This window comes from Camponotus floridanus, unplaced genomic scaffold, assembly GCF_003227725.1.
Source record: "Camponotus floridanus strain SB8 unplaced genomic scaffold, Cflo_v7.5 scaffold2, whole genome shotgun sequence".
In the NCBI taxonomy this organism is placed as follows: Eukaryota; Metazoa; Arthropoda; class Insecta; order Hymenoptera; family Formicidae; genus Camponotus; species Camponotus floridanus.
Genome location: NW_020229325.1, coordinates 7,100,364 through 7,120,673, shown reverse-complemented (window position 1 = coordinate 7,120,673; position 20,310 = coordinate 7,100,364). Strand labels below are relative to the sequence as shown.

Sequence of the window (20,310 nt, the reverse complement as noted above, 5' to 3'; positions counted from 1 at the left end):
TAATTCGACATTTCTGGTGCCGCTATATTATATCATTAACTAGCAATAATAATCGCCGAGAAGCGTTTTACAGAATAATAGGCAAACATATACGAAGACTATCACAACTTCGTGCTATATGCTACATTGTACATTTGTGTAATTATGTAATCGCCTTGTGGTAAAATACAATACGGTGTCACGTTATACGCCGATCCTGTGTAAATATTACAGATTCATGAATTAAAATTCTTTTTTTGTCTCTTTAACGCTCTTCTCATATATTTTCTACCGCGCCTTTAATTATTATATCTCACTATCAAGCGAATAATCGAAACATTTTTCAAATTTCTATCGTTCCATCATTCTTGGAGACATATCGCGAATTATGATGTCAGAAGCGAAAAATTATAAAATTGTAAACATGAAAATATGTCGGTTGAATGATTCCCGATTAAAATGTGTAAGTAATTATTTTTAAAAGTTTCTTTCTCATTTGCTTACGCGTCAGTGCGCGTGCGGGAAGATAAGCAGGTGCTGTTAAATATGCATATGTTACTTGAGGCGACGTTACATTCACGCGTGAACGCCTCCGTAACACGAACGTATACGGAATGCACCGCGGGTGGTACTGCTGGTGGAGTTGAAACAGCGCGATAAGAACTTTTGTTTGGCTTCACTCTTGATGTGAAACCGGTGTGAAGAGCGATATTATCGCCATTCCGATGTCACTTTGGAATTGTAGGCCCATCCGCTATCATTCTATCGTAAACGTGACACTATTTCACACTATTCTAGTTTTCTGTGCCAGACGCATGACTTGTATCTTAAGTAAGAGATAGGTACTTTGAATCTAATTCAGTAGCTTCATTGGAAATTTCTCAATCCTTCAATCCATACATATATTCGTTAATAACTTAATCATTTAATTATTGAAATCATATTATGTACATAAATCATATTACTTATATTTGCTACAATATAAATGTGACATAATTTTGCACATAATTTATATATTGAACGAAATCACAATTTTAATCAGATTGTATTTCTACAGTAAAAGTAAATAATTTTTAAATTTATGTATATACATATAGAAAGGGAGAATTTCTTTATAATGAAATAGACAATTCTGCTTTTGTATAATAAAATTATTAATATTACAATTAATCTTAAATTTGCTTATTTTTACTTGTTTTCGTGAACACAATTGAAATTTTTTAAAACTTTTCTATCATGCACATAAATTGTTAAGAAACATTAATTAATTTTTATATTTTTTAATATTGATATTATTTTAATTTTGATGATGTTTCTTAATTTATGATAAAAAAAAAGATCACATAGTAGTTTCTGAAGACTTTATTACCGAAATTTCGAATTTTGCTTGTTTCGAAACACTTCTTGCTTTTAAACGCTGTATCACGATAAAAAGATAGAGTGATAAAATATTATATGTTAATTTGTTAATATTAAGTATTTATTATATAAACATGTTCTTTCGTGAATTAGACATTTATTATTTATATTGTTATATATCTTTTCATTTATCTTTAGATAAAATTATATTTGAATTAAATGTATAATTTTTCGCTTTTGATGTATCATAATCTAATATGGCTGCAAAGAAAATAAAAATGATGAATTGAATTATTTTGATAAACTTGCCATTCTTAATCTATTAAGAAGAAATCTTTTATATATCTTTTACTTACAATTAGATAATTAAGTTACAGTATGATTGTATATTTATAGCTTTAGTTTGGATTATCATTTTTTAATTTCTCAGAATTTATTCTTATGTTTTATATGAATGAAATGATTGCTAAAGATTTAATGCGATTTAATGTTTCTCGCAAACGTCCATAAGGATACAAATAACAGATAACATAAAACAGTAAAACTACTGTATTTGCATCGAAAATATTTAATAAGCCTTTATTTCTACATTTTAATTTTACTCTACTTTGAAAAAGATATCTTCTATATCAAGACAATTATTTATTAGCATCTTTATTAAAAAACAAGAATTAAACAATATATATATATACTAATCATTTTCTGCATATAATTGGGAATGGCAAACATTTTTTTATTGTTTTCTTATTGTGTATTTTTTATTGAGAGAGAGAAAGAAAGAGAGAGAAGAGAGTAAAATTTACATATAGGAATATTTATATATAAGAATAAATATTTAATTAAATATTTATTAAATGAATAAATAAATGCCTTTTTTCTCTCTCTATATATATGTATATTTTTAAATTAGAAAAATTAGTGAATTTAGTAAGGTAATCTTTATTTCACTTGTCAATAATTTGACATAACTAAGAAATTAAATAATACAATAAATGGTTACATTCTATTAAATACGAATGCGAGCTTTATTATGTAACAGACGTGGAGATGAAGGCTACTATTCAAGGCACAATTTCTCTTTATAAATCGTAATCGAATGTGATGTGCATAGAGTCACGTATTATTCACGATTTTGTCGTCATTCCTGACGCAATACGAACATGATTTGTTTCGTTTAAAGGAGTGAGTTTGTATCTAATCATAATTATTATTATCGTTTACGAAATAAATTTTAGAGGAAAACATGAATTATATAAATAATAAATAATAAAATGATTATAGGAAAATAATTGATTTTTCGCAAATAAAATGTAATTCAATTTGTTAAATTTATCAATCATTCAAATTTTCTATATTGTCGGACAAAATATATATATTTCATAAAAACAATAACTGCGGAGCGAAAATGTATATTATATTTTTGGTTGAATTTTTTAAAATAATTTAAAAGATGAGGATAAATTAACGCAATAAACACAAGATTGAATAGCAATGTAAAAGCAAGATTATAAAAAGGATTTATTCTCTCTAGTATTTTATATACATATTTCTATTAAGTTAATATTATATTTTGTTCTTTCCTAATTCTATTTCCCCAAAATCGAAACTATTTATAATTATTTCTAAGCGATAATATAATTATTTCTTCGCGATAAAATTGTAAAAAAGCGCAATCAAAATGATCGAATTAAAATGATTTTGTCGAATCAAAATGATCTTGTCGAACTAAAATGATCTTGCCGAATCAAAATGATCTTGTCGAATATTCATGTAAGATGTTTATTTCGACTATCGTTTCTCAATGATCGTCTCGCCGATGGGGTTGCTCCATTTTCGTGGGTCACGTGCCGTCATTCGCAAGCGCGCGCAGTAATCGGAGCACGTGCATAACGCGCGTCTCCTGTCGCGCGCAGTCGCAGAATCAGTCATTGACTGAATCCCGATCGGGGTGGTCGCGGATTCGCGCCTAGAGAGAAAGCGCGAGAATGGCGGTGGTGGGGAGGAAGGTAGGAAGGGTGGGGGGGGAGCTCGACGAGCGACCGATGAGCGGCGCGCCTCAGTCAGTCCATTCTGAGACGTCGGGTGTTGAGTGTCGCGCTCCACGTCACGCGCGTAAAATACTCGTGAAACGTCAATGACGCGAATCGCTCGAGTCCCGCGTCACGTTGTCCCTGCTCCCTTATGCACTTGACCGCGAGGCTCGCAGTCTTATCGTCGCATTACCGATTACAGCGATTACTGCAACCTGTCCGCGGAGACACCTGAACGTCGCAGCGTCTAATTCATCGCGAGCGAAAGTTGCGACAAGCGCGCGCTCGCGACAGCATGGATCGATCATCTAAGTTGATTCTGCGAAAGCTCATCGTGGACTTCCTCTGCTTGTTTATCGGTGAGTAAAATCACGAGAGTTTAAATGCGCGGCGCGCGAACTGTGGGACCGTCGTTTAAACCCACGTCCCGGGCGATGAATTACATTACGGGTCGAGCCTCGGGCGGCTGTCAGATTGACAGTCAAGACGACACCGTCGCGCGCGCGGCTCGTTTGATATTTAACCGAGAGCGAGAGGGGGAGCGGAGATTAACCTCTAAATTGGCAGGTGCATTTTCGTACGCGCGAGAGCACTGCTCTCTCGCGATACGTAATTTCTGCCAATCGCCTCCTCTATGGATGTTTACGAGACACTTGCGAGGAGAGAAAAAGACGAGAAAGAGAGAGAGAGAGAGAGAGAGAGAGAGAAAAAAGTTGGATGGAGACAGCCGCGCGATGCGTCGTTTCGAAAGTACGCGGGATTTTAACCCTCAGATATTTCGGAATGTAGCGTAGCACTTAGGCTTTAATGGAGTCTCTTCCTTAATTTACGCTGCCAGGATTCTTAATGGATCAATTAATCTTTACCTGCCTGACATTGTTCCGAGATTTTGAAATAGGAAATTTTTTAAATACTAGTAAATTTTTCTGGAATTTACACTTTGTCTACAATAATTACACCTGTACACAATATATACACATGTATTGTCTTGTCTATATGTTGCAATGGGAAAATACAGATTCTTCATAAAGTTTCTCTTTTAAATATTTGAATGTTTAAAAAGTAATTAATTCAAATTTTCGTAAAATCGCTCCATCGATTATTCCAAATTTATATGCAAGTTTTAAGAAATTACGTAATCAACATTACGTTTATGCACAGAGAAAAATATCATTTTACTGCCAAGAAAAGCGACTCAGTTTATTTTTCTTTTTTTAAGTAATAGTTTTCTTCAACAAAAAATATATTCTTGATAATAGTCTTAAAATATATTCATTACAAATGTTGAAAAATCTCATTATCGTGTACTCAGAAGAAGAATTTATTTTCTCTTCAAGAATATTGTAAAGTTTGTATTAAAGAAATATCAAACTTATTTTACGCCAATTCTATGTAATAAGCAAACCAAATTTTTGTTTAAATTTAATATGCTTGACTAAAATATGACTAAAATTCAGAAAACACTTATCAGTAATATCAAAAAATATTCAATTAAATTTAATGCTTGTGATGAACTTATGATATATTTGCGGATATACAAACTTATGATATATTTAAAATAAATAATATTTACTTAAACACAGTATACATTTTTCTCTATGTGTAAATTTTGTATGTTTGTAAATGTATGTTGGAAATTTTGAATAATTTATAAGTGACAAATAAAAAAAGAGTCAAGAGGTTTTAAATGTAAATAAAAACATTTAAATGTAAATAAAGACATTTTGTGTGGATAATAATAAAGATAATATTCAAGTTTTTGAATTTTCAAGATATCTCTCTCTCTCTCTCTCTCTCTCTCTCTCTCTCTCTCTTTCTTCTTCCCCCTAGACTATTATTAATTATAAATTTGACATTTGCAAAAATGTGTTATTTTTCCCATTCTAATATTCTCGTTTTATTCAACATAATTAAATTACTGAATTGTTTATTGAAATAAAATGCAAGACATGCATAGCATGCAATATATTTGCTCTTCTTACGATGTGATAAATTATACATTCCTCTATGTCATACGTGGATTAGTGATAACATAAATAAGTGAGAACAGTAAGTACATAGATAACGAAAAGGAATCATTTCGAAGACTAATAAGCATTCGAGCGAATGCGATCTAAATTCAAATAAACGCGATCTCGTATTCCGTTAGGGGAATACTCCACTTTTCTGTTAGTCTTATCAATTTACATCACAATAGCAGGCAGACGAGAGTATGATTTAGAGCGCAATATTTCGCGGAAATGTAATGCATTTTGCTAATATATATTGCGTACTGTAAACACAAACTGCAATGGAATCAGCTCGATCGATTTCATTTCACGGTACCATGGTGACACAGTTTCCACGAGGCAGACGATACGGCGCCCTTATCTCGAGTGGAAAGAATATTTTTTTTTGTTAAAATATATTTTATCGTAGAATTTCCTGTTTGAATTGTCATCCTGATCAATAGTTTATCTATAGTGAGAAAAATATTGTAAAAGAACGAAAAGTCATTTATGGAGAACGAAAAGTCATTTATGCGGACAGATGATACGGCGCCCTTATCTCGAGTGAAAAGAATACTTTTTTTTTGTTAAAATATATTTTATCATAGAATTTCCTGTTTGAATTGTCATCCTGATCAATAGTTTATCTATAGTGAGAAAAATATTGTAAAAGAACGAAAATTCATTTATGGGGAATATTATAGTTGTAGTTAAATATTTAATTTATTTAAATATGAGAAGATATAAAAACATACAGCTGTTTAAAAGAATTAGAAATATTGCCATGCGAAGAATATTATTATTTAAAAATTCTTGCAAAATAATATTTAAAAATAAATAATAGGGAGAGTGAGAGGACGGAGGGGTTAGAAAAAGAGAAATAACATAAATTTCTTCAGTAATATATATTGATAAAATTAATCAATTAATGACTGAATTAATTAATTAAAATAAACAAATTATTTCATCTTTAATCAATTCTTCTTCGATCAATTTTAGTAATTAATGTAAAAACATAAATTTTTTTAGCAGATAAAGAAATATGAGTCAGAAGTGATTTTATCATTATTGAAATATTTCTATTCTCATTATAATTTTAATGATTCTTTGATAATCGCTTGTTTTTATCTACATCTGATTTTTATGCGAGCGATAACATTTTGTTAAAATGAGTTGATGAACGTCATTTATAAGGAAATTATGCGAAACCACAGGTTGTTTCATAACGAAATGTAATCAGAAGGAAATATTTTTTTTACATTTCCGCTTACATAATTTTCGCGTCAGAAACAAGCATGTATAATTTGTGCTATTTCTTTTAATGCGGACGCAATACTTGTTGTCTCATACAAGATCCACTTATTTATTAAACGATTATCTTTTTGCGTCATGAACACATAATTATCAGAAATATGGAGATGTTATGTGTTCATGATGATGCAAAAACATAATGATTTAATAAATAAATCTTTAAGTGTATTATTCAAAATTGAGAGAGAAAGTGAAAGAAATATTATTTATATTTATTTAAAATTGAGAGAGAAAGTGAAAGAAATCGATGAAAGTCTTTTTTTTTTATTTGAAATGATAAATATTCTATAACTAGATTTATTTTTTTCTTGAGACTAATCTTATACAGGGTGTATCTGAAATGATGCACTAAACTTTAGGAGCGTATTCTAGAGTCACAATAAGACTTTTTTTTCTTATGAACATGGATCCTCTCCGAGCTTTCGAAAATGTCTGAAATTGACCAAACATTCGCAACGCAAATTTATTTATCTCTCAAGAGAGAGTGATAGATAATCTCAAAATCTTTTTTTCTGAAATACAATTTTTAATTTTTTCCAAACTTTAGGTAGGAGCCTCTAGTTCGGATGGGGGTTCATTTGCGGATCCATGTTCATAGGAAAAAAAGTCTTATTTTGACCTCTAGAATACGCTCCTAAAGTTTAGTGCATCATTTCAAATATACCCTGTATTTTCTTAAAAGTCTTTTTAGAATTTTGACATTTATTATAATAGATGCATATACCCATATAGCACCCTATGTCCAAAAGACATTAACAAAACATCCTGAAGATGTCTAATCGCCCAAAGATATGTTGGGTCTCTGGATACCTTCTGGACACTTTCTGGACATCTTTTGGATATGCATGCTATGTGGATACTGGTATCTGTGAAACTGACACGACAGTTTACGAATTTAAAAAAAGTACTAAGAATTCTGATAGAATTTTTTATAGTTCTACAGTTCCTGATAAAAATTAAAAAGACTTCCGCATTTCTTATATTAAATCGAAAAAAGATGCTAACTTCGCGAATCTAGCACGACACCTTTCCCTCTAAAGTACCAAAATACATTGAATATTATTATTTTTAGCAAGAGTTCCCCATAGTTCTATTCAAGTTTAAAAAACATGTGCAATTTCAGATCAATATTCGAAAAATAATAATTTTTAATCAATTTTTAATGTCCTCGACACTTAGTGAAAATGTATCGTGCGAATAATTTTCCGCAATTCTAACGATATAATTCTTAATAGTTTTATAAAACTTCTTCTCCTTTAGATACATTTTTACGCAGAGTTTCGACCGTTTATCTTTTAAATTTTTTTTATAATTACCCAGCACGCGCGACACTCTCCCTCTAAAGTACTAAAACGTTATGAAAATTATTTTTTAATTACAGTTCTCTATAGTTTTGTTCAAGTTCAGCGTATATATGCAATTTTAGATATTTCGATATTTCAAAAATTGTTTAAAAATTATTTTTTTTCAAATATCGAAAATTGCATATATACGCTGAACTTGAACAGAACCATCAGAAACTTGCTAAAAATAATGATATTCAATGCGTTTGATATTTTAAAAGGAAGGATGTTGTACTAGATTCGCGAAGTTGGACACATTTTTTCGAATTCGATTTTTTAACATAAGGAATGCGAAATTCTTTTAATTTTTATCAGGAACTGTAGAACTATGAAAAGTGCTATCGGAACTCTTAGGCTGGTATTCATAGTCGGTTCTTATATTTAAGATTATCTTAAGTAAGGATTGAAAATGTTTTACGGCTATTTTATTGGCTGAATAGAATCTTAAGACGACCTAAGATCAGATTTAAGATAATCTTAAATAGAAGATCGGACTATGAATTCCGGCCTTAGTCTTTTTTTAAAATTCGTAGATTGCCGTGCCAGTTTCACCATATACTTGCAATACTGTAATTTATTATATATTTTGAAAAAAAAAAGAAATAATACTCAAACATCAAAATGAATATCATTTTTATGCATTATTATGAAAAACTTTTCTCTTTTTATATTTATTCTACTTAAATATATGAAATGAAATAATATATGAATAATATATGAAAACAGAAAGGATGTATGTTACACAAATGTATCATCAAGGAAGTTGAGGATTTCAGGAGGAAGTGGCAATTGAATTGTTAATTGTTGTACAATGTCATTTAAACGAGATTACATAAGACAAATTAGATAGTTTAACTAAGCCACTCTCGCGTGACGCGTTTTTGCGAGGAGAAATCACGAGAGCGGTCACGAAAACCGCAGGTCTCACGCTCTTATGTACAGATAAAAATAAACATGGGCTAAGCGATTTAGCTCGACCGATAGCCGTGATTTATTCGCGATGAGACGAGACCTTGGTTATAGGCAGCCTGTAATGATATTAATAAATTCTTTTTAGATAGACAACACAAATACACATACAATAACGGTCAAGCTTGCTTAGAATAAATTTGGCGATAATTTCGTTAGACCGAGTGCGAAACGCGGCCATTTTTTCCTACGTTTCCTCTGGCTCTCATTGTCAGTCTGGTAATCGGGCCCTTTCAAACCTTGTTAAGACGGTCCCGAAAAGAAGAGGCTGTAGAAAAGCCTGCAAACTTGCGGGACTAGTTCGTTCCACAAGTGCGCATCAAGCCCATTCACAGGAGATAAATGCCGATTATAAGCCTTGTTCGGTCCTGATGAATATACATAAGTCTATTAAATTAGATCTTCCCCTCCCATCATCACTTCTTCGATAGAGTATATCGTTTCAATTATCTACTGGCCGTGCGCTCGCGCAAGGAATTAATAATCTTTTTGGCATAATCTCGAATGCGTGCACTGTCTCCCCTTCTCTCTCTTTTCTCGCGTCGATCGGTCAAAGATTTATGGTGTTTGTATTTCACAGCACCTCTCTTCTTATACACGAATCACAATTCGTGGGCAGATTTATGCAGGCGATTGTCCGCGTGATATATAACGCGTGTTATATTGAAATAAGTCTCTCAAATTAAACGATGAAGCATCTTTCTTGATTGTTGATCTTTCCTTAACGATTATGTCTCGTCGTTATTATTTTTGGTAATTTATATAATGGTAGAGACGAATAACAATGATGATAGTTTTTATTAAGCTTGCCACGATAAACCATAAAAATGAGAAGTTCATTATTTGACGTCGTAAATTAATACATGTGAGACATTCTTGTTAAGAATACATCAATACCGGTTAGAGATACGAACGCCATACAATAAGACATTACTTAAAAATATAGGCACAGTGATTTAAAAAAAATAAAGATAATTATAAATAGTGATAATTAAATAATAATAAATATATATAAAAATAATTAACAAAAACAAAAATTTTTTATTAGGGATAATTGAATATTGCTTCAAACAATCAATTAATTTTTTATATAAAAAATTAACAGTTAATTTTTTAAATTTATTATTATAAATATAGCTCGTTGTTGAAAATAAACACAAATAAACATAAGCAAAATTTATTATATTTTTACAATTTTATTATATTTTCCTTATTTATACGTGACGTAAAATAAAAAATTCAATTATTTATTTGTGTTTAATTTTTTTCATTAATAATATATCGAATATATAAAATTTATTTTATAAACAAACTTTTTCATATTCTTGTTTAATCGGACAAAATTGATTTTGCAATGATATTTAAAAGCAATTTGAATAAAATTAAGAAATGCTTGTATAATTTGTTATGCTTATTATAGAAATCAGCATAAAAATAATGAAGGACACGTTGCATCCAACAAATCGGTATATGCGATGACGCATTATCGTACGTTGTGTTACAGTGTGTGTTTTTATCATAAATATTTTAAAATTACTCTTTACGAAAGACCAAATATTTTCGCAAAAACACGAAACGATAATATGCGATGACGCATTATCGTATATTGCATTGCAGTGTTTTTATCATAAATATTTTATTTTACGATAAAAATTTTTTTCGAGGCCGAATAGTTTTAAGCAAAAACACGTTTTTTTTAATACTTCGTATTATTACGAGTACATACCCCATTAATAAAACCAACACAAATTAAAAGCAGGTAAACATTAGTTTTAAAATATTTTTAACTTCAAATTGCATTATAACTTTCTAATTACTCTTTCTCTCTCTTCCTTTACTTTTTGGCACGTTATATATATTTTTACGCTCTATTATCTTTATAAATTAATTGTATCTGTGTTTGTGAAACTTTTGCAACTTTTCCTAAAAATATTTTTGTTGATATATAAAAAGTAATTAATTTATTAATATAGATTATTAATTTACTAAAATAGAATCTATTAAAATAGAAGTAATTTATTTATTATAAATTTTATTAATGTATAGCAAGCTCATTTTTTTGAGAAGCATTGAAATAAGCTGATTTACTTTTGCATGTATTTTAGCTTAAATTTGAAATATTATATAAACTTTTTTAGTCTGCATAAATTTACGACAATTTTTATCGAAAATATTCAACAATAAGAAAGAAATGTATTTCTGAGAGTAAAAGATTTCAATTCCAATATTGCTAAAATATTTCTTCCAAGGATATAACGATTTTTAGACCTCTATTACAGCGTTCTAGCCGCGGGCAGTTTTATATTTGCATATCGGAGGAGGGGGAGAAAAAACCAGATTTATATTTCGAGAGAAGTATTTCTCGTGAAATAATAAATATAAAAGCATTCAAACTCTTGTTAAAAATTAGGATGCACATGATACCGCAAATCAAGCAGAGTATTAAACATGTAAAGATGATATACTGTCACATAATGAAATCATGTTAATCGATAAATAATAAAAAAAATTTGTCGAAAAATTACTAGACACTTTTTCATTAATTACTAAAATCTCGGAAATGAACAACATTAAAAAAACATTTTAATATTTTTATATATTTTCTCTGTTGAGAAAAAAATTAAAAAATGATAACGATACTTCTCATCTCACCAAAGAATTTGATCGAAAATAATACAGATTATTTTTTTCTCAAAGTATCGGTTTCGCATTGAGTCATCAGCATTGCAATAATGTGCCATTTTGATGATGACTAAACACGGACACCTGTACTAGGAATGAGTGTCAAGGTATGTCTAAATCATACGTTTTGCATTAGAGCATTAGCACAATCATTTTATACGATTTGTCATCATGAAAAATGTGCATATGTATATGTTACCAGCAATTATGCAATGTTATTATGTAACTTGCTTATATTTTAATTGATACCTTATATGCTCATAATCAGGTTTATCAGAATCCAAGAAATCTTCTTTTGCGTTTCTTAAGAACCGCTTTAATATTTCATGAAAATTTTATTGACATTAAAATTCTCATAACTTGTATTTTTCATTTTTATTTCGATTATGTTTTGCGACTTTTGATTACGTCTGGGCACACCTTCGTGAATAAGAGAATATATTTTCGCGATGATGTGATGAAATCATTTCGAAAAAAAGAATGACGTAGACAGATTTCTGAATATTAAACTTCATAAAATCTTGTAAAATGCAATGCGATAGTTCGCAAAATATATTTAGCTCCTTTCGCATTCACTTTTTCGTTTCATACGAATTACTTGATCTCTCTATAAAAATTGTGTTTACAATTCACATTTATTTGTTATCATATATTTTTATATATTATATATTTTTTCCTTTATACATTTTTTTAAAAATATGTCTCAAATTTAGAGTCCTTTAATTATCGAAATATCTTGAGTTTAATCACACATATTTGTTTTATATTCTTATTCACCAAATTGCCCTTGGCCCTATTTTGTTATATCACGAACGCCGTTATGCTTGACAGCGTAATGATAATGTCATTTCCCTTTATTACGTAATACAATCATATAAAGCGCAACAAGTCATAAATAAGTATCGAGTTTCTTTTACACGTCGTTTCACACTTGACCCTCAGACTCTTGTCAGAGAAGTCATGATTAATGACATGTTATTATCATAACTAAACCCTATTTGGTATTGCGTTTACCTCCAATAAAAATATCAATTATTCCATGTGTTGAAGAGTCGATAGATTATATATAATAAGGAAAAGAAGAGAGAACGATGGAACGATTAATAACCGCATCGTAAAGTTTATTATAATGTTTCCTGAAAATACCTGTTTACATCATTTCGCGAGGGATATTACCTTAGGGACGTGCCATGTAGAATTTTTAAATGCGTAGTACTTGAAAGATATAAATACTTTGCGACATGGCGTGAAAGTGTAATTATCTCTGGTAGTAAAATCGCTACAAATCGTAAAGATTGCACATTTACACGTAATTATCAACTCCATAACGGTTATAAATTATTGTGAGCACTTTATTCGCGTATATGTTTTCATTTAAAAGCCATCCTTTCGTATGATTTAAATCCAAATATTTTTTCTTGACAAGTTGCAATTTCATCCTTAAATAAAAATAATTCACGAGATACTAATAAATCGTGATGCGGAGCAAGAAGTAAATTTGCAAAAAAAGTAAAAAATAGAATAAATCTTTCTTTTATTTGATTATGTACGTTTTGCTCTCTTTTTAATGTTAATTAAATGGTGATATGGAGTTATCTCGATGTATATGTTACTATTGCTTGTTTACATGATGTTGATATATTATTGACATTTATTTTTGTTGATAATTAATTTTAATATGACAAAGATACAGCTGTCGTATATAATATAGTTTTAAAGAACTTTTGATGGAATTCTTGTACAAGAAATTATATGTTTCAATCGTCACGTAAGTGAATATCGATATTCATACATAAATGTCAAATTCTCATATTCGAAATTTTTTTTTCTAGGAAATTATATTTATTTATACATATATTTTTCTTTTATTCAATCTATAGGTAAATGTATATCTATAGATACCTATATGTATACTTTTGAAAAAATACAAATGTCACACGAGAGACTCACAGGCGAATAAAGAAAATTATAAAAATTCAATTTTATAATTTTTTTAAAGAACTAGAAAATGATAAAATCAATTAAAATTTTATCAGTATTAAAAAATTCTCATCAACTGAATTAAACGCTATTATACACAAATGGATAAGATGAGAATATGCAAGTATTTTTTTTATTTCTTAAAGCCATTTATAAATGTCATGCATTTGTAATAGCTTTAGCACATAAAAGAAAGAAAGTTCTTTTTCCGAGCAATTGTCAGCAATAAACTTATCGCTAAGATAAATACACAATTTTGCAAAATTGTAGTTATAGTATGAAAAATAAGATTTTAATTTAAATTGTAGTTATAGTATGAAAAATAAGATTTTAATTTAAGTATATTATTGTTTCTTATATAAGCGATACATTCGCGAAATTTTAAATTTAGTTAAGTTTGAAGTTTAAAAAAAATATGATGTGAAATTAACAACGGCATTTTTCCCATATCATAATCACGTTTGAATTTTTCGGGGGGCGCAATTTGGTTTGCAAAACACGCCGTTGACAGGTTACCATAAATAATAAAATCGATCGCGGAAACTATTATATATTTTAGCTGCTCAACGTATATACGTGTATTACTTCCTTCATGTTGAAAGCAGTGTGACAATTATCTCAACGACCGTCTGGACCCGTGATTTGCAGGTAGTAGTAAAAATAACGTGGGTAAATAAATTCAAGCTGACAGGTTGTTGGTAATTTTCTAACGATTTTTGACGATCGTTAAATAGCACCGTTAAAATTATGCGTCGACGATAAATGCAAGTATTTTTTGCGGTCTTAAAAGTAAGAAAAATTATTGATACAAAATATGTATAATATGATAAGCGATGCATAATTTTCGCTTTAAGCCTTCATAGTGATTAGCTGTATAACAGTAGTATTGATCAAGTTTTTACATTAAGTATTATTATAAAAATATGTACAAGAGTGCCATCTTTCTCTTTCTTTTCTTTATAAATCGCTGAAATTATATATATATATATATATATATATATATATATATATATATATATCTGTATAACGAGGCAGTTATAATAATTATAGTCTATGAGTAAACCAAGCAATTTTATATGCTTGCTAGGCAGGGGCGCATGCTACTTGTATAAAATTAAATGTTATTATATATTTTTAATTTTATAGATTTTTAAATTATTATCATATTATGATCTTACAAATTGTTGCAAATTAATAATACATTTTAAATTAAAATATTTTACGTTAAAATATAGTCAAGTATTTAAAATGCAGATAAATATAGTATGAGATGTTTCTTTAATTAAATATAATAAGCAATAAATTAAAACAGAAATCCGTAAATGAACGTAATAAAAGAATTTGGAAAAAGTAAGAATGTAAAAAAGTTTTTTGTTATAAATTTAAAAATAGTATTATGTCAGATAGAAATATTATTCGAGATTTATATAATTATAAAAGTAGACAATATTTTAAATTAACAAAGTTGCTAAATAATAATTATCTAAATAAAATCCACTTTAAGCTTTCTCTTGAAGAAAGGAAGATCAATAGATCTGTATATAGAAGCGTATAATGTAATCAGAAGCAGTCAATGACTCGAAAGATTATACGCATCCATTGAAAATTATCTAAATATCGAAGGCATGCCGTTTCTCGATTGATAGTCACAACATTATCGTTGTATGACAGCGATGGCTTGTACGACGAGCAATAAATTGCATGTCAACACGGAGTTCACGAGACGATGTTTAATCCCGATTAATCGATGGTCGCGCGAATCGGACGATGATATGCACATTTATTATTGAACGATAATATAAAGCGATCGACGATATAACGAGATTTTCTCTGCATCTGTGTTTCAGTGGGTTTCTCGGTGCTGATGTTTTACCTATTTGGTAAACCTTACAAACGTGGCTTTTTCTGCAACGATGAATCACTCTATCACCCGTATCACGAATCCACGGTTACGAGCGCGATGCTGTACGTCATCGGCCTTTTCCTTCCTATATGCACGGTGAGTCAACCTTTGATTGTGATTGTGATTTATGCTGATATGTCGCGAGAAATGTTGTGAGAAATCACCTGACCATCTACCGTTATAGCGAAGATCTTATCTCTTTCATTGCGAGCACTTCTAACGTGCATTATGACTTGCTGTATGACGTGTGATAAAAGTCACTGTTGAGATATAGCAGTCGTTTAACAAGTTATCTTAGTCTAACTTGTCATTGAATATGTTGTCATTGTATATGAAATTGCATTAATTTGATAGAAAAGTCACTCTTACTTTAGAAAGGAGAAATTATGTTTATGATATTTGATTTGATTTATACTGGAAATAACATTTATGTATTCTTGCCTTTCTTCCGCTAATCCATTTTCAATGCTTATTAGAATTAAGATAATAGTGTATTTAGGATATAAATTATTCTCTCAAAACAATTATTCAAAAAATTAATTTGGATCAATCTCTTTCACATCTTATTTTATATTTTATATTTACAAAAACAATACATCAATTTTAAATAGTATTTTAAACACATAAATATTATCATTATATTGATATGATACTATTTATATTATTTATATTAAAAAATTATTTTTTTTTCAATATTAATTCTTAAATATCACGCGCTTATGTGTTTAAAATGCTATTTAAATTAAAAGAATTTAAATCATTTTATTCCAATAAAAATTCAAACATTTTAACGTATAATTTAAAGACAAATTTCCTGTTCTAAATATATAATATATAATATATAATAAAATATATAATATATAATATATAATTGAGGAGAGAATAAAAATGTTAGAAATAGCTAGCTTCGAAATTGAAACCTGCCGCGACGTATACATTTGTGCAATTTTGCGATGGCGATATCTCGAGTTTGCATGTCACAATGATCAGTAACAGATGCGATCGCGAGCCATTTGAAGAGTCTGTCGCGTGTCACTTTTGAAGCTCTTTCTCCGAGAGAAAAGATGACGGAGAGACGGCGTCTAAGAATACGGAAGATAGGCGAACGATCACTGCTGCCTACACATGTGTGAGTCGACAAGCGGGAAGTGAGAGTGCACTCGTCGCCTTTTCGGTGGTCGTGAGAATCGATTTACGGTATCTGGAAGTGGTGCACATGTACCGCCGGCTGAGTATTTTTGCCGAGCTCTCGAGGAGAGCGAACAAGAGAGAGAAGGAGAAAGCGCGAGAGAAAGATGGAAAGACTGTCTCTCTCATTTCTATCATCGAAAACCGCATAAAGGAATAGTTGGCAAAGAGATCGTTGATGATTGAAGGAGCAGAAATTTCTTTGCAAATTTCTCGCCCTTTGTAGAGATTAATCCTTCTGATCTGAGAATGACATTGAAACATGTGACTTCATTTACGAGGGCGATGTTTCAATGAATGGCATGTTTCTATGAGCAATTGGCGGCTATTTATAGATTTTACATATTTTTTCTCACTCGAATGTTTAGCAATCTGTGCCAGCTAGCTTCGACGAATACATTGAATTCTTACCGCTCTATGAATTCCTGGTCTAATATTGGATCTTGTATTTCATCATTCCAATATTCGCTTTTACTACGGGACTACATAAAATAGAAGTGAACAGTGCATTTGTTTTAATTTACTTTTTTTTTTATTTTCGAATAATCTCTTTTTTTATCTTCTTATATAATTCTAAAATTTCTCATAAATTAAATTAATAAATCTGCATTAAATCTACATTAAATTTACGTTTTGCAACTTACAGGGAATTTTCATTTGAATTATTTCAATATTTTTTTTAACGTCAAAATTTTTCAAATTTAAAACAAGTGTAAATAGCTTTCTGAAATTATTTTTGAAGATTAAGAAAATGTCTGTTTCTGGAAAATAATATAAATAATTTATGTAAATGTAAATAACAACATCTGTGAATAATAACTTTTTTAAAAATTTTTTAAATAATGTCATATACCTGATTTATGTTGCGAAAAGAATAATTTTTCTCAATTTCTTGTGCGGTAAATTTTTATTTTTGCGTTACATAATAAAATCTTGTAAATAGTCGCATACTTTTTTATATAAGAAATATTTGCTTCAATATTTTCTTTTATATAAGCCACATTTTCTTCAAAGAATCCCATCGTAGTTTATAATTTAGTAAATGTTGCGACGAGTCACGCGTAAAATACAAATGCAACATTTCACCTCAGGCGAAAGCGAAGAGGTCGAAATCCATCTCCACAATTAAATTCACATGGACATAAAACGCGTTATTTTTGGTTTTCTCCGTTTTCGTCGAAATGCATCTCATTTCGATGTCATGCCCCCGAGATACTCGCCGTTCTTCAAACGTCAGGTGTCAGGTTTTGCTCTTTTGCTCTCATCTCGACTTCGCGTCGCATAAAGTTCGAATTAACGCTGTCACCCCGGGGATGAATAATTTCGAGCATCGTGCATAATTCAAACCACGTGAAATTACATACGTATATGCGTGAGCGAGAGAAAGAAAGAGAGAGAAAAAAGATGAATGAAAGGAACGGAGAAAAGAGAGAGAGATATAATAAACGCGCGAATTAGTCTCGTCAAAAGATGATCAGGATACAAAGAGATTCTATTATAATATAATGGGACAGGAAGAGGACCATAATTTTCTCTCTTTTATCGCATGTATTCCCGGAACAATAAATTATGCGTGTTAATCTTTATCTAGCATGCGATAAACGGGATTCACTAGATGAGATGAACGAATTTGAATAAGAAATCCGAAATTAATCGCTAATTTTAAATTCTCATTTTTCCTGTAATTTTTAATCTCTAATTGTAAGTTACAATCCCTAAATTTTGTTAGCTAATATGCCACTTATGTAAAATCAATTTTTTTTCTATATTTTTTTTTACTTTTTAAATAAATAATTTTTCTAAATGTGAAAGTATAATTCCAAATAATTGTTATACATAAACATATATAGTTTATGTAAATATAAAATATTTGTACGAAATATATAAAATTAAAGTGTAATTAAAGGAAGAATTATTTTCCATGTTGGAGCCTTATTATCTCTCGAATGAAGCATTTTTGAAACTGTCATTTTGAAGTAAACGTTATTCTTTATAATTTGATGTGAAATTACATCCAATCAGTCTCGCATGAGCCGTATAACGAAGCGGTACGTTTCCTTTCTCTTTAATTAACATTTTATTCTCTCAAAATGCGTACTTTATTAAACGCGCCATGTGATTGTCGTAAATTAAGCGGACATAATTACTGAAATAAACAGCGGTAAACCGAGCGTCTATTCAAGTAATGACTCTGCCGCATTACTACTTTTTCTCTTTTTCTCGCGAGGTCTTGCTTATTTATCATAGTATCAAAAGAAGATAAAAGAGGATTCTCTTTGGATTCCACAATCCTTGGTACTTCGTCAAGCGAGCGCGCCTTTTATTTTACGTCGGAGAGGAAATGGAAAGCGATTGCATCGCAGGAGAGAATCGTGCTGTTAATTTAACGCGATAAATCGCGCGTTCGCGTACACATGATAAATTACCGTGAACAAAGCGGAGATAAATCTCAACCCCCTTCGTCTTCGGGGCGCGTGCGATTATCTTCCTATTGCGAATTGAGAAACTTGTATCGCAATTTCAAAGAGCTCCTTCGGGGCAAGAGTCCAGTCTGTTCACTCGCAAGAATCGTCCTGCGAAGCAGGAGCATTGAATGGAGCGTTTATTTTGAAAAAAATGGTGGTATTTGAAATTCATAGAAAATTGATTGAAAAATATACGATTTTACGTTTTGAATCTATTTAAATCCATCATTTTAAAATTCGATTATACTATTTTTTGGATAAATAACTCGGACTTTGTATCAGAAGAATCAATATTGAATAGGAACTGGTCCGGCGTGTTTACGTAGCCATTGATCGCTGCTCCGAAGAGTAACCGGCTATTATGCACCGGCTATCCAACTGCATAACACCGTAGCACAAAGCTATCTATTCGCCGGCGATCGGCTTCTGCATTAAGTAGATAATTCCAGGCCGCGATTTAGAGAGAAAGAGAGAGAGAAAGAGGATGGCTATGGTCCACAAACATACTATATTTCAAATAATAAGCAGCTTTCCTGACCCTACTTACCTTCCTTTGACTTTTATTTATTGAACAATAGAAACAATAATCAGTAGAATGAATAATAAATAATCCACCTTTTTTCCTTTTGTAAGAATTGAATATTTCTTTTCGATTAAGAGACGAATATTAGATATTTTTCTTGATCAGTACTTTTTATTTTTTTTTTATGTGTTTTTATTTTGTTATTTTATGTTATTTTTACGTCTACTCTTTATTTATCTTATTTTATATCTTTATATATCTTTTATTTATTTCTCTCATCATCTTACAAACATCCTCTCGGAATTTAATTTTTAATAGATTTCACCATCTTGATCATTATATCTTTATGATCTTTATATCTTTTATTTATTTCTCTCATCATCTTACAAACATTCTCTCGGAATTTATTAATTTTTAATAGATTTCACCATCTTGACCATTATATACTATTGGTACGAGAGGTTTTTCGACTAAGACATCAAGTGTTAATTATTATGGATAATATTAAAATTGAATAAACTTGAAGCAACCTTTGATCAAAGTCCTGCGATCGCATCTGTATAGTCATGTGGAACGATCGATCATTTCTG

General features: G+C 30.1%; 1 protein-coding gene across 2 annotated transcripts in view; it reads left to right on the top strand.

The window, feature by feature from the left end:
• The first annotated feature begins 3,362 nt into the window (after positions 1 to 3,362).
• Positions 3,363 to 20,310, top strand: part of LOC105255546 (putative phosphatidate phosphatase) — a 32,879-nt gene continuing 15,931 nt past the window's right edge. Inside the window, exons 1-2 of one of the 2 annotated variants that reach the window (XM_011264869.3) lie at positions 3,363 to 3,727; positions 15,489 to 15,640. In XM_011264869.3, the coding sequence (XP_011263171.1) occupies positions 3,664 to 3,727; positions 15,489 to 15,640 (216 nt within the window). In that variant the 5' untranslated portion in view covers positions 3,363 to 3,663. The remainder of the gene's footprint in view (positions 3,728 to 15,488; positions 15,641 to 20,310) is intronic. The other variant, XM_011264870.3, reaches the window with a different exon arrangement.